Here is a 19,995-nt window from a genome sequence, read left to right on the forward strand (position 1 = left end):
AATAAAAAGGTGAACTGGCAGCGAAGGCTCTTTAAGACTTCATAAGTGACGGTTCTCCCATGTAGGCGATCAAGCAATTGTTGAAGCTTAAACTGTTATAGAAATTCATTCTCATTTCAGAATATATTGTGCATCACTGTTTATTGTGTATGGAACAGTAAAAAAGGGTACACCATATTTGCAAGTAGTCGTAAAAGTAATATTTTCTTAATACAATATAGTGAAACCTCATGAAAGCTGCCCAATTAGTGACCATAGCACCAGCATTATACTTCAGCACATTTGCAATCATCACTTGTTATAAGCTGTAAGATACAGGTAATTAATTCAAATACAACAGTCAGAATCTTCATGGATGCTTCTGTTTCATACACACATATACAGACATCCAGATGGACAAATGACAGAGAAGAAAAAAAAAAAAACGTGACATTAAGTCACCACTTACAAAGACTAACCCAAGCATGTCCTTCTCCAGCCTGCCAAGGCCTGGCAGTGCCTCAGAGATAATTGCCATTTATTAGGCCACCCGTTCATATGGTCCACTTCCATTTTTCTTAACCCACTCCAACGCTTTCACATCAGCTATTTGTTGTCACAGCTGACAATATTGGAAGTCGCCACCTAATTGTCTGAATTGGAGTTACATGAAATTAAACGACAGATTGCAGAGATGAAATGGTGTCATTCTGTTTAAAAAAAAAAAAAGAATGTTGGAAAGTGGTGATTTTTGTTTTTTGGGGGGCTGGAGGGCAACAGCAGAGGACTAATTTTACAAGTGCTTATGGGTGAGTGACTTGATATATCTGCTCCTGTGAAGTAAAAACCCTTGAAGCTGTTTTGTACTGGATTAAATTAGAGTTGTATAATCAACCCCCGCCCACCTAACCTAATGTATATTGTTTTTACAACAAACGATTTGAATCATCTGGTGAATATTCATCTATACAGTAATATTTTTCCATAACCATGAAGGTTTGCAACTATATTGTGTTGTTCAGGCAACAAAATACACTGTACAGCCACTTAGTGCTCCTTTAGTTCACGTTTGAGTAACTTCCTCAGAAAAACATGGTATAAAATGCCATGTTGAAGCGCAACACTTGAGGACAAGGCTGCGCACCTTTTCATCAGAGGAACAAAGTCGAGCTATAAATGGAAAGTGGGGGTTGTTTGTTGGTCCTCGTTGGTGTTTAGTTTCCTCGAGCATCAAGGACAGGAAAGATAAATAACACACCATTGGCATTTGGAGCTGGCAGTTCATCCGTGATAGGATCATCAGTTACTCACCTCTGCGCTGCCGCAAGAAAAAGGATCCTGGCGTCACAATTGACTGTTCAGCAGCCAACCCCCACCTCCACTAAACAGAGATCGTCCAATCATAGCTCAGGAAGCGTAACTAGGCCTGTCAAATTCTCCATATGATGAAGTGGTGCAGAGCTGTGTCTTATTTTGTTCCTCTTGTAAGCCGAAGCAGGGAGCACTGAGGCTCAAGCAGAGGGAGGAAATGATCAGTTTGGAAATACAAACAATGGCTTCACGCTGCTCAAAGGCGAATCTGAATTTGAAATATCGATAGAGAATTGCACCACTTCTTTTATTTCTTTTACGTGATCACCAGCTCATTTAAGTATTAGTAGTAGTCTTTTTTCCTTATGGAAGCATTTCTTCAGGTTTCTCATTCAAAAAATGGGACATTTGTAAACATTAACATGTTGGACTAAGATGGGATTTGATGTAACATAGCTAACTTTTTTGCAAACATTATGGGAATGACAAAATTGGTACTTAGGTCTAAAACAATCAAATAGGTCTAAAACAATCAAAATAGAGTCCATAGGTTTTGTTAGAGAGGTCATTGTTTTGTCATTTATTTCTATGGCTTCAGGTTTAACATATATAGTGTTATTGGAGCCGGATTGATTAAAACAACCTACAATTAATTTTTCAATCTGTTGTATTCGTTGCCTTTTCTCTTTCAGTACATGATTAAAAAAAGAAATGGAAATGCACACACAGCTGCTGTCTCTATTTGTATTCTATTGCTGTTCAGTGTGAATGTTATTGATGGCTCGGTGTCTACAGTTAAGGTTATTGCATCAGTTCTCAGCAGTTTACAGAAGCTGAGCCCGAGAAGTTCTCCATTCAGGACGGCCACCATCAATCACTGACATCTGCTCCCTGCCGCCACACTGCCCTGCACACACATGCACGCACGCATGCACACACCCACACCTCCCTGTTTTGCCCTTTTAACTCACTTGCGTGTTCTGTCTCATTCATCGCGTACAGTGCAGAGATTTTCTTATGATAATGTCACTGAAAGTATCCCGAGGGTTACTTCTCATACATGCTACATGTTTTCCGTGCAGCCTGCTCAGCGATCATCTACTGTGATTCATAAAAGCTTCCCAGCAAATGGTTTCAGCATGTTTTCTTACAGAGAGACGGAAAAAGTGACCCGTTCTCTTGGGCTGAACTCTCAATGACTCTTTAAATCTGCATGCATAATTAAAAAGCTGCTCACGCAGGAAACAGTTTTTTTCCTATGACGGTCTTATGTGGAAGTAATGTAGTGTGTGTCTCCCTCCATCCCTCTGGTTTTCCTTGCCCGAGGCTCGGCCACAAGTTTTGCCCAGGGCCGGGTCGTCATTAATAACAAATGCCACCTTCTGTCATGACCTACAGCATTGTTCGACACACACAGACACAAATAAATTAGGACACTCCCCGAAGTATACACAGCGCTCACAGACACAACGATATGATGAGTTTATGCACAGGGCCTCAACGGAGTTCGCTGTATTCACCGGGCTGTTAATTGGATGCTGCACGGCTTTAAATGAATGCCATCCACTTGGCCTTACTTCGTGTGACTGTTGTGATGATGACACATTAGTTGTGGTCCAAACTCTTTATTTAGACTCTGTTAAACAAAGCATTCACCACCAGCTGAGCAGGTTATTTTCTTTTTTATCCTATCGTACATTTACATTAAAATGTTATGAGAAGTTATGTCCTTTCAAGCTCATTCCATTTATAAATAAACCACTTCTGGCACCTCTGTACACACCTCTCAAACTGCCCTGCTGACCCTCACTGCTTGGCTGACCCATACCGCCTGCGGCTGGAGAGTGACAACAAGGGGCGAGCTGAAGTGTGAGCATGGGGGAGGAGAGTTCAACAACAACAAAGCTGTATTATTTGATGATTTCTGTTCGAATTTAAAGGAGTTCTAGGAAAGCACAATACTGTAAAGCATTTAAATATTCAGTGAAATAATCTTAATAGGGCTCACAGGGGAGCAAATACTGAACACACAGGGAGTAACAGGATGAGGGAAGAGACAGATCTTGTGAAGCAAGTAATGTTCCACACACGCACGCACGCACGCGCGCACGCACGCACGCACGCACGCACGCACGCACGCACGCACACACACACACACACACACACACACACACACACACCGGTGCTGTTTGTTACTCAGAGCTTACATTGAGTAAATTCAGAAAATTTCATTCATGCATTTATTGTTTTATTTCTATTTTACTCACAGTCTTTGCATGACTTTATTTTCACATTTATGTACTATTTTATCTATGTGGCACAGCTTCTGTCTTCTTTTTACCAGGATCAACTCTACTTGTTGATGCAAAAATGCATAAAATTGTCCTTTACTAGTCCCTTTAAATTAGGACTCTATACTATACTATAAAATGGAAAATTTCAGCCTGTGGGATTTTTTTGAAGTAAATTACTTTTCACGTTTCACTAGAAAAAGACATAGAAACATAGTAGTGTTATATTCTCTTTATTTATAATGAGAACTCTGGGAAAAGTAAAACGGACAAAAATCAAACATATTTCAGCATTTAGAGCTAAAATGTGTTTGAATGGGATAAAAATCCAGCTGCATTTCTGTTACGAAACCTATTGACACATGTCACCGACTATTCAGTACGACTGCCCCACAAAGTAATGCTGTTTGCAACAGTGTTTGCTTAACATGTCTCTAATGTGTCTATTGTCACATCTTAGATTGAATAACATGGTTTCACAAGTTGTCATATTTTATCAGATTCTCAAATTGAAATAATATATCACATGATCTTGTCCATTGACACCAGTGCTTATTTCAGTAATGGAAATGTTAAAAATGTAAGTGTCATGTATTGCCATTATTTAGATCAAGGGTAGGTTAGGTCATTCCAAAAAATATACACTAGCAGCATCTGTCTTGATGTGTTGCGCAAACTTTTTTTTATGTCTGCTGTTATTGTCAATTGAGAAAAGAATTAGTATGTTAACAAACATAGTCATGAGGATTTATCATGAAACATTTATATTTAAATGTCAGTCACTGAGGATTACCAACTACATCTGCCTCTTCAGTTATCACTCTGTACCATGTTTTCAACCTCAACGACATATCACATCCTCCTAACATCGTTAGGCTTAAGAAATTTCATTGGAAACCAAGATGTTTTTTCCGATTCTCTTATTCAGTGATGATTCACTTCCAGTCAAAACAGGAAGCTATCAAACCTTGTTTGCTCCTGATAACTGTGACTTCTATTGATACCAATCTGTGAGCTCCTGTAATCAGACCATTACTTACCACTGAAAATACCAATGAAAAAACTATTTAACAGTCTAGTTTAAGTGTTCAATCCTGCACTGTTCACAAAAAGTAAATATTCTATGTATCGTATGCTCATGTAATTTAATAAAAAAAAGTGCAAAAGTTTCACTAAACTGTACAATGCGTATAATTTTAGAACACTCCCCATATCATTTTTTATGATGCGATAATGTTGTTGAGTATTGCACTGATAATATTTTGTGATAAATACAAACGATTAAATACATTTCTTGAACATGCTTTCGTTAACAGTTGCCTTTTCTCGTCAACCTAATCTACACCAGCTATGACTTGTGGGCAAACATCGAGATCAGTGAGGCTCATCTGATTGGCCCAATATGTGGGCATGCGGAGCATGAATGCACAGTGCATGGAAGCATAAGTTATTGCAGCTCAATTCTTTGCCATATGTATGTTGTGCACATTGATGGTGCAATAACAATAACTTTGTGATGCACTGTGCAGCCCTAGTATATAGTGTGATTTCTTCAGGTGCTGAGGTTTGTCTGTCGTGACAATCAGGTCGTGAGTATGTGGAGGGCAAAGTCAACAACGTTGTAAGAAACAGGCCCGTCAAAACAGTATCATTCATCACTGAAGGTGATGGGAGGAAAGGACATTTTAGTCAAAGTCGTTTCTAAATTGACTCTCGAAGTGTTGCTCTCTAAAAGTCGAGTTTGATCACGTAATTTGTCCTTTCAGATCGAGACCAGCAGCTTTGCTTTGATTTCCAGTGACCCACTCCTCTTCATGTCCTCGACAAGGTCAAATCATGTACCTTGTACTGGTACACTGCTGAAACACTGTCACAAGCTCGCTACTCTCTCTGACACACGCACAACCAGTCTGTGATCGGTGTTTCATTCTTTCACTATTTGTCTTACAGATCGTTGAAAAAGGAAAGAATGCAAAGAGCTACCACTACATTCTGGCTAACCTGGTAAGTAAATCATCACCTTATCACATATTTTTTTTTAAGTTTTATCTGTCTCTTTAAAAACTTTGCATGCACTTCCCCACACACTCTGAATTTGCATTGCAATTAAATGCAGCTTTTAAGGGGTTTTAAGACTCTCAGGACTTTATTGCCAATTTAATGGACTTGTCTGTGTGCCCTAATAATTTAGCCTGAAACTGTCCATTTTTTTACCTCCTGCCCGTCCCATTTCCCGCTCCGGCTAGATCATATATCCATTCCCTGTCGTAGCGACAGAAATAATAGCGGCACATGAAAAAAACGTGACCGTGTAAGACGGAAGTCTGTGCAGACTCACAGCGAAAGAAAAAGGTCAAGGTATGTAAGTTTATGTCCATTAGCTGACTTTGTCTGCTGCCATATTCTCATGGTAAATGGTATGTAGGACAGTCACGGCACTCACTAAAGGCAACAGAATGAAGAGAAAAGTGACATCAACAGGCGCCGCGGTAATAACAGCATTAATATGCAGCTGCAGGCTTGAACAATTTCTCACTGCCGGGGCTTCAGATTGGCTCCATCTCTCTTGTCTGGCCGGTTCGCCAGATTTAATTTTAAATGATAAGGCCCGGACGGTAATAACAGCTCGTAGGCAAAGTGGCCATAGTCGTCCATAATGGCTCCATTAAAAGGTTTGAGCAAAAAAAAAAAAAAACTGCTACTGTGTCCTTGCACCTTTTTTTGATTTGCACTGATTCACTTGCGTTTGCACGTCTGCACCTCTGCACCTCTGCATGTGCACAAACGCAGCATACTTTGAATTTTAGACACACTTTAAATACGCTTACAAAAATAAACATTAAAAGATATTTTGGGTGCAGGGTGTATCCTGCTGTCGCCCATAATACGCTGGGATCGACTCCAGCGCCCTGTGACCCTGAACAGGATAAGTGGTAAAGACGATGGATGATAAAAGATCCCTCACAGACATGCCCCCCCCCCCCCCCCCCACACACACACACACACACACACACACACACACACACACACGCTCACCCACACACAAACACACACACACACCCGTTTCCACATCCATTGTTAGCAAAGGCTAGTTTCTATAGTAACCCTCTCAGCTCGCTGCACAGAATTAGTTTATTCACGGAGCAGACAAAAAGACACAACTCTGTCTGTTCATCTGAGAAATCTGGACACCTGGCAAGGCACGCAGGTACATTAGCTGAGAGTGTGAACCAACGTCAACATTCCCCCACCAACCACACACACACACACACACACACACACACACACACACACACACACACACACACACACAAAGAGAGATAAATGAAGTCGAAAGCTGTTTCAACTTTAAGCTACTTAAAATCCAACCCTCTTTATTTGTCTTCATTTGTTTCCATCATATGGATACGGAGATCAAAGCAAGTAAACAAGTGAGAGTTTGAGGCAGACATGTGGCTTAGAGAGAGCCAAAGCTTCAAATGGCACGGAACAAATACCATCAGAGCGAGAAAGAAAGGAAAAGGAGGGAGCGTGGTTTGTTGTCAGACAGATGCCTGGCGAGCAGGAGACAATCCGGAGAGGCACCTTTTCTTCTCATCAGTCAAAACTTTGCTTTTAAAGCTGAGACAAATCACAGACAAATCTTCTCTCCTGCTCCGTCTCCACTCCCACCCAGTCCCACTTGTCTCGCTCTTCTTCTCCCCACGCTGACAGGCAGCCTGCTGAGAGACTGAAACTGCCTCGCCTCCCGCTCTGAAAAACAGCCTCCTCCAACATAATAGTCAGAGGAGGAGGGGGGGGGGAAAGAGAATACAAGGAGGAGATACCATTACAGTAAATCGCTTCTTTCTCCATTCTGCTCTGCCTGAGGCGTACCTTGCATTGTTCACAGTAGTCTATAAGGTTTTGATCCAGCCGTTGTTAACAGTAGCCTATGAGTCTTCCGTCTATCACAGATTAGCTCCGGACTGACTCCCGCCATGAAATGAGGTTTTTCTATTCTCTGTCTCACTACTCTTGTCCCTCAGGAAAAGGCAGAATTGAGTCTGTTCAATGGGATAACCTCGCCGAGTAAAACAGCAGGAATTATTTTCAGCTTTTCATTACACACTTACCCCTTGCGCCTTTTTTGAATGCGCAGCTAGAAAACAGCCACGTATGAAATTAGCTTCTAATATTAGACGCCACTGTTTACTAGTGAGACGATTTGCAACCCCTCGTTGCACGCTACACCCTGTTTTCACTGGTTAAGCTGAGTGTTTGCTTTAGCGGAAGAAAATTGTGGTGCAACAAACAATATCTGATGTGATACAATATTGTTTCTGTTTTTAATTAATTCTCCATCATGGTTGGAATGGTTACAAATCCCAGGAAGGTAACAAGGACATTTAGCAGGGTGTGTAAATTGATTAAAAATAAAGGTAAACAACCTTCTCTGCTGCACATGTCTGCTTTATCTTGTTTATCCTCTTTTACATTACATGCAGTTATTGAATTAAACAATATAATTCAAAAGTCATACCTGGTTTGTTTGCTTGAGGGGATCGGATCACAAATCAGAAGATAGTTGCAGTCACTGATCCGGTGACTTTCATGTGGCTTTAGCAGCTTCTTTGGAGCCACGTTGCAAGATGAACAGTGCAAAAAAATCAATTTACAGCATTTTCATATGATACAGCATTGCTACACTAAACCAACTAGACATTCAAGCCTCATAAGGCCAAACGTCCTCCTTTGGAACCCCTTTTTCTCTTTCTCTTTTTATGTTGACAATGGAATACTTACTGTGCACATAAATTTGTTCCAATTATTTAAGTGTATATATGCAATAACACATTTAGTCAGAATTGAATGTGATGAGTAGTAGTGAGTAATTGTGCTGGTGTAACCACTGCATGGTGTATATAAGGCTCTACTCTATATTCCACTATAAAAGAGCCCGAATAGCACAACTCAACAGTGATCAAAATCGTATTTTAATGTAAACAATAAAAACACTTTGCCCCAAGTTATTTGCAAAGATAAGTGAGAGTTGGTTTCTCTGTTACATTGGTTATTCTTTTCTGGACTGCTGGTGAACTAGTTTCAGTCATTGTGACATGGACATAGATTTCTATTTCTACTTCAATAAAACATAATTCAGCTTGGGGGTGGGGGGGTGTACTTCCACCTGAACCGCCCCCCTGCAAGCCAAACATTGCAGATACTTAAAGTGGCTTTTTCATAGCTTTGTATCTCCATCCCCCTAAATGTCTGTCTGGTTTTCTCCTTCTCAGGGTTTCCTGGACATCGACTTGACAGACCTGAGGAATGGCGGCGCGAACATCACCGGCTTCCAGCTCGTTAATAGCTCCGAGCCGAGTGTGAGCAGTGTCGTCCAGCAGTGGATAGATTTTGACAACAAAGACTCCAAAGTGCCCAGGAGCGGGCTGAAGGTACCGCCCTGTCGCCTCTATTTTCCCATAACACCGCTTACTCAGACTTCCTGTTTGAAGTCTGCCAGAAAGGTTGTGTTTACTTCCTCTAACGTTAGTTTATGATAGCGTTTAATATGGGAGACGGATAATGATATAAGTTGTAAAGCTTTTAAAGACTCAGAAGGTTTAAATGTCCAACCAACTGAGCCCCATTCCACATCCTGGTATTTTTTTTGTTCACAGGCTCAGGAAATTGCCTCAAAATTGAAGTAACCGAAATAATGCCCTTGAATGCAGAAGCAAAGCTGTATTAAGATATTTAATGAAATGAAACATAATTGAGATAAATTTGAGGTCTTGTGGAATTCATAGAAATGCTCTGGTGATTAAGTGCTACGCTTGGATTTTTATGTGAATGATCTTCTCTCTTCTCCGCAGTACACGGGCGCGCTGACATACGACGGGGTGAAAGTCATGTCCACAGCCTTCCAGAATTTGAGGAGACAGAGGATAGACATCTCTCGCAGGGGGAATGCTGGAGAGTGTCTTGCCAACCCACCAGCTCCCTGGGGACAGGGCATCGACATCCAGAGAGCCTTGCAGCAGGTCTGTCCTCACACATGGATGCAAACATACACTCATTGCCTACACACACACACACATGCACATGTACAGTACATGCACAGGCACCCATACACACTTGTGCAAACTCCTGAGTGGCACATTGTCTAACAGCTCCTGAGTTGGGGCTGGCTGAACAAATTAGGTCCCATTCTGTCGTGTAAAGTTCACATTAAGTCGTAGGAAAGCTCTCCAGTATCAAATGTGACATCATGGCTAGTAAACAAAACCCGCGGGCAAAAGCACTGGGCTGTGATCATCATGGAATATGACATCAGCAATTGAGTTTAGAAATATATGTTTGGCGATGGGAATGGAAATGCTGGACTGGCTGTGAGACTTCTTGAACTGAGGAAGACACAAGCAAAAATGTACTTCGAGGAACAAATTATATTACGTTACAATTACTGAAATGCTTTGAAAAGGACAGAATACATAAGCCAATAACAAACAATCAATTAAACTCATGTATTTGACATATTTACAATGGATGATTATTATTGTAAAGCATGGATGTAAACTATATAGTCCTTGTGCATGAGGGCATGTGTATAATTGCATGCGTGTGTGTTTGCAGCCTGCCTGAGGGTCTGTCTGCAGAGTGGCCGTGCAGAGTCAATCTAGCCATCTGCCTCCGGATAGACTGGAGATTGAAACCGTGTTCGCTCAATTAATTCCATCACACAGCCAAGACAAACATGCCGTACAGTACACACGCACCCACACCGTCTGTCATTCACATCCGTGGGAATCCAGGCACTGTGGATTTACACAAATGGATGCTATGCAAATACATACAAGCTATGCTTAACACGCATTGCATGTCAGTGTCACATGTGTCCACTTGCTGCTTGCGCAGGCATGAAGAAGAAGGCCTGTTTAAATATTTCCCTCCACGGCAGGCATTATTTACCCATCTGTCAAGTGAGTCGAGACTCCTGAATTACTTAATTAAATATAAGTTGCTTCATTACAGGTCCGTATAGATGGACTGACTGGTCACATTCAGTTCAACGAGAAGGGCCGCAGGACTAATTACACTGTCAGCGTCATGGAGCTGGCGCCCTCTGGACCCAACAAGGTAAGCCCCAGGCTCCAATTTCTGATAGTTACTCCCTCCGTCTGCAGACTCAATATGAGAATAACCTCACAGCTCGTTTTATAACCTCACACAGTATTCATTAAGTCCAAGGAAGGCCCAGCTTTATCAAACCTGTATTAATTATACTTATGAACGTGCTGAACAGCCAGTACCAAAACCTGCTTTACTGAGTTAAGATTGAGTCATATTTAACAAGTGGCCACTTCCAGTGAAGTTTAAGAGCTCTCAGTCGTCACATTATTATTATTCACACATATACTTTCTGGAAAAGCTTGTTAGGCTTCACTGTATTCCCATCCTGATTTCCACTCTTACATAAAATACAATACATTATCCTATATGTCATAATTTCGTATTTATAGACAGTATATACACATAAAAATGCAAATCGATAATTATGGATGAGGGTAATTTGTGTCTCCTCATTTCAGGTTGGCTACTGGAATGAGGATGAAAAATACGTGACCACGGCCAGTTTCATGAGAGGGAGCAACGAGACCTACGGACTGCAGAACAGGACTTACATTGTCACCACTATCTTGGTAAGTATGAGTAAAAACAATTACAATATTTTGGTATTTTTTAAAAGAGTTAAAAAAAACTAAGAGTTGGGGGATTTCAGAAGAGACAGACGAAATCGTTGTAAGATTTTTCATTGTTTGAAAGTTTACTGCCCTGAAGGAACCGTGGATGCTCTGTGATTGTATCTGCCTTCCCATCAGTTTTATTTCTGTAACTTCTCTCTGGTCTGTCTGTTGCCTGCACAGAGTCAGAATCAGGGTAAACTCATTTGTCTGGAGTACACTGGAGGTACAGTTGTCTTGCAGACACTGTAATGACAATGTAGACAATCTAATGCATTGGTATTACAGATCTTTTTATGTATCACAGATATATGAAAGAATAGTCTAATCAAAATGGATCACTGTTGAGTTTATGATTAAGCTTCATCAACAGATCACAGGCACTGAAATGTATTCATTTCACAGCTTGAAGTGCCTGCATTTAGTATCTTGGTCAATATAATAAAAATGGAGGCACAGAGGTCTGCAGGTTGTGTCAGATCCAATCCAGCCAGCTCTCTTGACAGCCAGCTGGATTATCATGACATTACTCCCAGAGGAAGAAGCACAGCTGACAATACCTGGCTGGAAACTAGAAGAGAATGATGGAGTTGGCGAGTACAGTACAACCCTGCAGGAGCGTTATGTTGTTCGTGTCTGCAGCTTGTAGGAAATGTAATATTGCACAGTCGTCTAAAGGCTGTTTCAAGTGGGCGTATCTTTCATCTCTGTCCATTTCGTTGGAGTGAAGGCATCCATAATCTGATGTATAGATGACACGCATAGGAAATAAAACACACAGCTCATATTGGACGGTATGAGGTGGAATTCAAGTCTGACGAGGCAGCGTGAGTACATCCGCTCTCTACTGTGAGGATAAATGGATAAAGGATTTTGACTGTTTGATTCCCGTTCGAGGAGTTTTCACCAGATAAAGGCTTCATCCAGGTGACAAAGCCAAGATACAGTGTGGAGTAATGCAGGAGAAAAAAGCTTTTTATTTTTTTATTTTTTTATTTTTTGAGAGGCAAGCTTTCGTCTTTATTGGAACATCGACTGAAAACCACCAAATACAATATTATAGTGGCATTTCCAGCGAGAGATAAAAATGGCTCGAGTTGTAATTGAGATATGGAACATTTCTGTTGGTGACTTTTTCTGGCACTTAGGAGAAATAATTGCTAAAATATCAGTACATTCATGCAAAATGGATGCAATAGTGAGAGTTTAATCTAAATAAACCCAAAATATGTCTTATGAAATTAAATCCATTATGCTGATCACAAAAGCAGTTAGAAGGCTTACGCAATTTACAGATGAATTAAGTTGACAACAATTAATGCAAAATAGATAGATAGATAGATAGATAGATAGATAGATAGATCGCACTTTATTAATCCCCGAAGGAAAATTCGACTGTCTAGCAGCTCATCAGAAGAAAACATAAAAAACATCAACCACACTTCCATTCATACACCACTCATTATTTATATAAATATGCAAAATAATGCAAAAATAACAAAGTTTAACACAATTTATCTAAAACTTCGTTTTAAATAATACATGAATGCTTCACAAGTCACATAAACCATTCTCCTCATGCAGGCAAGGCGGTTCAGTTAATGCTGCAGGAAGAGTCTTACAATTAGATACTATAAAGAAATACTTGCACTTACTTTGGAATATCTTTGGAAAATATATTTGAAAATACACTTGGAACTTACATGTCTATAGTCTGAGCCCACCACAAGAACAGAATATGACGATTTGCACCTGACTGCATGAAGTAGTAAGACGGCAGGAAAGAGGAAATCGTTCAAGCACATTAATGAATATAGAAAACTAGTAGATAATTTTAATGACATTTGAGAAGTTAATAATGTTACCAGTTAATGAATGCAATAGAATGAAATAGAGTAGAATCTAAAATCAATGACTTGATATAGGCAGCTTCCACCACTCACCACCACAGTGTTCAGTGTGGTATCTACATATCAACAAAAACAATAATGGAAAAACAATAAAAGGAACATATTATTGAATTGACCACCTAAAAGTTAAATCTGGCTGAAAGTAATTAATGTACTCTGATATCTTCCACTGCTTTAAGGAGCTATGGATTGAGTAAACTTGCTAAATAACACACACTATCCATGTTTTTCCCTTAGTTCCAGATGGCACAAAATACTGGGAGGCAATTTGCTATTAGATACATTTACATTTCACAATGCAATTTCCAGTGTCAGCAAACGTTTGCATTTCATTTGATTGCAGCCTTTAGCAGAAAGGCTGCTCTTAATATGTAAAAAGAGATCTCCCCTTCTTTTGTTTGTGGACTTTATTTAAAGATTTTGTCTGTGTTTTTCCCCCTCAACTAAAGCTTGGAATTTGTAACCAATCCCCCCCCCCCCCCACACACACACACACATTCTTTCCCATGTTCGTATTGATGCACTGTAACACATGGTTGATCACCGTAGAGAACATGGAAACACTTCAGTTTCCAGCAGATCGTTGTTGTATCAACAGTCCTAATGCAGGCAAAACCCTCCTGTAAATACTCCTGTTTGCACGACATGTCTGGTGGTGTTGCTCTGAGCTGATTGCCTCCAAAACAATGAAAGACGCTGACAACAGATGCCTTCTCTCTGCATACAGTTTACCATGCGTTATGGAGGATCTTAGGAAATCATACCCTAATAGTTCTTTGCCCACTGTAGCAATAGTTAAACTGGATTAAACGTGGATTAAATATAGAGCGCTAACAGATAAATGATGTAAACACATTGAGAATTGCTTAACTAATAAGCTTAAAGTAGGCAACTAAAAGCAAATGATTAAATTGTGGATGGAAACCTTAGATGCCTTGAAATGTTCATAACACTTTTGCAAAGTGGGTCAATAGTTAACCTACATGGAGGATCGTAAAACAGATAAAACTTGTGAATATAGTGTACTTATTTCCTGACATATTATGAAAGTTGAATGCACTGTTGCATAAATACAAACATTGATTGTAATGCTATGCTTTTGTACGTTGCATCCTTTGCCAAATTAGTTATAATTGGTGAAGTTCAATGTAATGTAGGATGCACATGTTATATAATAGTTGACTTGTTCATCAAACAGAAAAAAAATTTAAAAATCCTGACTTCAACCCAAAAGTTGCTCCTCTCCCAAGTACAGACTCGAAATAACTCCCTGACATAATCTCCTATCAGTGTCCCCTTTTCTTGGAAGATAAATTGGTTTTCTGTCTTGGAAACTGTGCGGTGAGATAAGGTGTGAGCAGAAGTAGAGTTTTTACACCTTATAACTTTTTTTGTGATCACTGGTTCATTGCTTGAGGGAGTCTGTTGTTTTGCCAACATGAAGATATCACTTTGATTCCTCACGGCAATCCCTGCAGTCCAAGTCTCTGGACAGGGGCTCGAACTAGGGATCTGGAGAAGTGAGGCCGAGTTGCATTAATGACACATCTTCGGTCTTGTGGTATGAGTTTGTGATTATTGATATGTATTATGTTACTTTTAGAAGGCTTCCACTAAGAATTATCTTTAGTTATGCAGTTTTTGAGTAAAGTGTCTAGTTTCCTGACTGTGCTTTATTTTTTTTCATCTTATATTTTGGGATGTGTGCAGAATTGTGTGAGTCTGAATTGTATTTATCACGGTCGAGTGACAGCAGATCTCAGTGGATGTGTTCGAGGTCAATGAGACTGAGTCCTGGAGGAGCGGCTGTATGCCGCGACATGTCTCCGTGCACAATTGTGCGAGTGTGTTGGTCTTTGTCGGTGACTGCAGGTGCAAGTGCACAACCGGTGAAAGCGCCGCACGCCAGACCTTTTTCCTCCACTGTCTCCCCGGGGTGCCATTTGTCTACCAGTGAGCCCTGGGTTATGTGTGACAATGATTACCTTCACCTCCACCATAAAGAGCATGAGAACGCAGATAACTACAACACACAGAGGACCCCCCTCCCCCTCCCTTCTCCATCACCAGGCCGTCATGAAACACAGTTGCAGGATTTGCTCAGCTCTGACTAATAACCGGCACACATAACAACTTGTGGGAATTAAGGTCTTCCAAGAGCTGGTTGACGGGTTCGAGCTGAGCCGACTTGAATCCTGTGTGAGACTCAGGTTTTCTGGGAGCAGAGCGGGCCCCAGGTGCCATGTCAGCTATAATTTCCCAGGCCAGTCAATCAGTGAGATGTACAAATGTCGGTATAACAAGAAGAACAGCCTGGCGCTGGAGCAGAGGTCAGCCGGGCTTGAAAACGCTGCCGGCTTGACTGTCGACATCACTGAAACACACACACACACACACGCGCGTGTGCGCACGCACAGACATGCACAGACAGACTGCAGTCCACTCCATGTCCTCTCAGCTTTATTTAATCTTTCCAGCTCCTCCTTCCTTTGCAGGATGACGCAGGTCATCAACACTTTTGGTCCTTACTTAACCACCTTTTGTGTTTGAATTACCCAGCATACCTTCTAGGAACAAAGCCAAAATAATACCTAGTAATTCAATAGAATTATCTTTTGTTCTCAGTGGATCAGAGCAGCCATTACATCGAAACCTGGTACGTTTTATGTTTCCCCATGAATAAGCAGCAAAAAGATCTGATGAATAGCTCTGTGAGATTCATCTATAGCATGCCTTGCTGAATTTTCAGAGGTATTATTAAACTTAACTACACGCTAAAGCATTATTAGTCTTTTACTTAATTAGTGTAACAAACTGCCTCATTGTGAAGTATATTCCATCTATTTACAGTAACAACAGGAGCAGTAAAGAACACTAGGGCAATGAAATACTTCAATTCTCAAAGCTGTGGGCAGTTTTTTAACCGGCATTGAATCCATAAACAAGGCTTCCCCTCACATTTGCTCTGCATCCCACAGGAATCTCCATACGTGATGCTGAAGAAGAACCACGAGCAGCTGGTGGGGAACGATAAGTACGAGGGCTACATCGTGGAGCTGGCTGCGGAGATAGCCAAGCACGTCGGCTATCAGTACAAGTTGAAGATCGTTTCAGATGGAAAGTATGGAGCCCGAGAATCGGAGACCAAGATGTGGAACGGCATGGTGGGAGAGCTGGTATATGGGGTGAGTTACAAAGAGCTCCTTCTCAAGGATAATTCCCTCTATTTAAGGCAGGGACCAAAAAAAAGAAGAAACTTCTTGGAAATGAAAGCCACGCTGTGAAAAGTGAAACCTACTGAAATCCAAATATGCCTCAGCTCGTTATATATATATAATTAACATTTCACTTTGTTTTAGCTCTCTGCTTCCTGAGCTGCATTATAGCCAATGTGTATAACGTGACTAGTATGGTGTCCAGCCAGTGGTACAATCAAAGAGAACTGAATGTGACTACAACCAACAAACAAATGAAATACTGCAGAGTGCTAATGGAATAACCACTCTATTTGTATTATTTCTTCTTTTTATTTTCAAGAAACACCCAACTATTTGCTTTTAGGGCTATGCAATATTACTTTAAGATGTGATACATTTGTGAGTATTGCAATAATGATATGACTTACATGATGATGTTTATGTGTTTTGAGATACATTAATGGATTTCCTCTCTGGTTTCATCACACGGTCTAAAATCAAGCATGTGACTTTAACTGGTGATACTGCATTACTCCCATCGGTGTGTGTGTGTGTGTGTGTGTGTGTGTGTGTGTGTGTGTGTGTGTGTGTGTGTGTGTGTGTGTGTGTGTGTGTGTGTGTGTGTGTGTGTGTGTGTGTGTGTGTGTGTGTGTGTGTGTGTGTGTGTGTGTGCCTCTCATAGTTAGATGGGATTGGCTATTGCACGCAGGATGGATTTGTGCTTCCAAATAAAAGCCTTTTTGACTTTGGATCCATGTTTAACTAAATCAACCAGAATTTTTGTTTTCATATCCAGAGCAGTTTGTTGATTTTCTTAATTTTTCTTCTTTTGTACTTGAGGCCCCACCAAGTGTGACTAAATGTTTCATTTTGAAACAGAATAGGTTTTTTACACAATCCTGTGCTGTAAGTCTTCATCTGGTCGGACAAATATGCAGAGCACGAATGCACAGTGCATGAAATGTATTGCACTTCAGTTTCTGTATTTTACAAGCTACCTGCTAATGTTGATATCGTGCAAAAGATACACTTGTGATAGATTGCTTGCCTTGTTTTATATTTAAAAGTAAGATTATCTTGTGATTTAAGCTAAGTGGAAGAGCATCACACTCTTGATGTAAACCCACACGGTTTGTTCAAATACAAGTTTCAGCTATTTCACAAGAGCTAGTTTTGGCAGCTCAAAATGTCACTCAGGAATTTAATTCAGGAGGCTGTTTTACACATTTATTTTTGCAATGTTGATACAGTACAGAAGACACGTAGACTAATACTTGGCTTACAACCCTCTGCGTGTCTCCAGAAAGCCGATGTGGCAGTGGCTCCACTCACCATCACCTTGGTTCGAGAAGAAGTCATCGACTTCTCCAAACCATTCATGTCCCTGGGCATCTCCATCATGATCAAGAAGCCCACCAAATCCAAACCCGGAGTGTTTTCCTTCCTGGACCCGCTGGCTTATGAGATCTGGATGTGCATTGTGTTCGCCTACATTGGCGTCAGCGTCGTCCTGTTCCTGGTGAGCCGCTTCAGCCCGTACGAGTGGCACGCCGAGGACTACGAGGAGGGAGCCGAGCCTCAGAGTCCCACCCAAGCAGCCGCCACCAACGGGGTGCAGCAGGGCCAGACGCCAACGCAGCAGAATGCCAACCAGCAGAGTCCAGAGCAGACCAATGAGTTTGGCATCTTTAATTCTCTTTGGTTCTCCCTGGGTGCCTTCATGCAGCAGGGCTGTGACATCTCACCACGGTAAGACCCTGAATCCCTTGATTTTCTTAATGAATAGACTAGTGAGCCTGGTGCAACATTTATATTTGATTCCTATCAAAATAGTCCTTTTTACTCTAAATTCACTCTAAATACTCTAAACTGTATTTAGAGTGAATGGTTCAAGCTGACACCGAGCACAATGTCCTGGAAATGTTATTTCTTACTCTGTTGCTTTTACTTGTGGAGCATCACCTTCAGATTAGTGACAAAGATAAAGTGTCTGTTCAGTGTCTCTTGACCCTGAAGAAGGAATGGCTAAATAATAGAGAAAAAAAATGCACTTAAGAACAACCACACACAGCTTTTGTCATGTGTTTGTGGACAATTTCACCTTTCTAAAGACTAGCAGCTTTGTCCCCACTTTCTACATGTAACTAATTTATAACAGACGTTATCTATCTGTCCATGCTGGCTTCAGCACTCCCTTTTCATTACTCAGCACTTGGAAAGCAAAATACCAGCCTGGCTTTGTACAGCAGCATTTATTTATCAGTAACTGCAGCTGAAACCATATCTGATATGATAGAAAATTATAACCATAAACATTTATTATAGCCATTGCGTCTATTATAAAGCCGTACGGCTTAAAATGTGCTGCTACCATAAAGTAATAGCATCACCCAGAAGCAGAAAAGTAGTGAACACGTTTTAAAAACATGGAAAATAACAGTTTATAGCTGTGTTTTGACTGAAGATGAGGTCCACAAGTTTATATAGCTGGATCTCTGCTAGTGTTTGTTGGTACACAAACACACACTCACAACCACCTACATGCACTGAATTATATTTCTGTCTTTCTGAACAACGCTGCAACATGTTGTCTTGCCTTCCTTTTCAACTCTGTCGGTCTTTGCTCATTGAGATTTTGTTGTTTTGCCAGTCACTTGTCATACAGAGCAACAATAAAAGTTTGATGGAGGGCAGCAGAGGGAGTTTATGATGTGGTCATGCAGCAGACTGTTTTCATTCTGTCTCCAAATGATTCTTGTAGTAAAAACCTGACGTGAACTTCTGGGACTATAAAATAAAACTTCTGTTGGTAGGTCCCTTAAGTATTCTCCAAAAAATACAAATGTGAATCCTTCAGTCAGCCTGTTAGTACCTCTGCGCCTGTCTTGTGATATGTCTCATTGATCTATCTGTGGTTGAAATGATAAATATCACATGCTTGAAAGACTGTTCTGACGAATCTTGGTCTCAGCATTGAGTGGTATGTGTTAGCCCCCCTCAAGGGCTCTCATGAGCAATGCTATGAAACTGTTCTCGAAAGGTCACCAATTAAAAATCTCATTAAGCGTCTGAAATTAGAGACACTGAGGTCGACTTTCCGAGCTTTCCAGGGGGACTCTCGGGAGGAGATGAGGAGATAATGTCAGTATCACTGCAAGCTTTGAACCAACAGAGAATGGTTAGGTCACCAGGCGACAGAGCGCCTTGTCTCTTTAAACATTAAGAATCATATACATTATGTATATGTGCAGTGTACGAGGCTCTATATGATTAATGTGTCCAAGCTGTACGAGTTCCTGTAGAGCGAGAGAGGCTATAACACTGTAAGCTCAGATTGCCATTGTTGGCCGGTTTGTATAAAGTATTGAAACATTGCTTGTCATCATAAATAGTGACTCCACCATATCATTTATACAGCATTAATACAATTGAGACAAAGAGGCATTTTGGAGTGAGGATTTGCTTTATTCTAAGAGTTATAAAACAAGTTAGAGCTGTATTGCTTTACATGAGTTTAGAATAAAGTGAATACATTTGAAGAGATCAGGTTGTTTTATTTTTCAGTAACTAAGCTGAATAAACA

General features: G+C 40.7%; 1 protein-coding gene across 1 annotated transcript in view; it reads left to right on the top strand.

The window, feature by feature from the left end:
* Nucleotides 1-19,995, top strand: part of gria1a (glutamate receptor, ionotropic, AMPA 1a) — a gene marked incomplete at both ends in the record, with an annotated part of 60,258 nt that overhangs the window by 10,853 nt on the left and 29,410 nt on the right. Inside the window, 8 exons of the mRNA XM_080501760.1 lie at nt 5,168-5,226; nt 5,532-5,585; nt 8,858-9,016; nt 9,437-9,604; nt 10,596-10,700; nt 11,153-11,263; nt 16,194-16,400; nt 17,716-18,161. Coding sequence (XP_080357886.1) covers nt 5,168-5,226; nt 5,532-5,585; nt 8,858-9,016; nt 9,437-9,604; nt 10,596-10,700; nt 11,153-11,263; nt 16,194-16,400; nt 17,716-18,161 — 1,309 coding nt within the window. The remainder of the gene's footprint in view (nt 1-5,167; nt 5,227-5,531; nt 5,586-8,857; nt 9,017-9,436; nt 9,605-10,595; nt 10,701-11,152; nt 11,264-16,193; nt 16,401-17,715; nt 18,162-19,995) is intronic.

Source organism: Blennius ocellaris (assembly GCF_963422515.1).
Source record: "Blennius ocellaris genome assembly, chromosome: 9".
Classification (NCBI taxonomy): Eukaryota; Metazoa; Chordata; class Actinopteri; order Blenniiformes; family Blenniidae; genus Blennius; species Blennius ocellaris.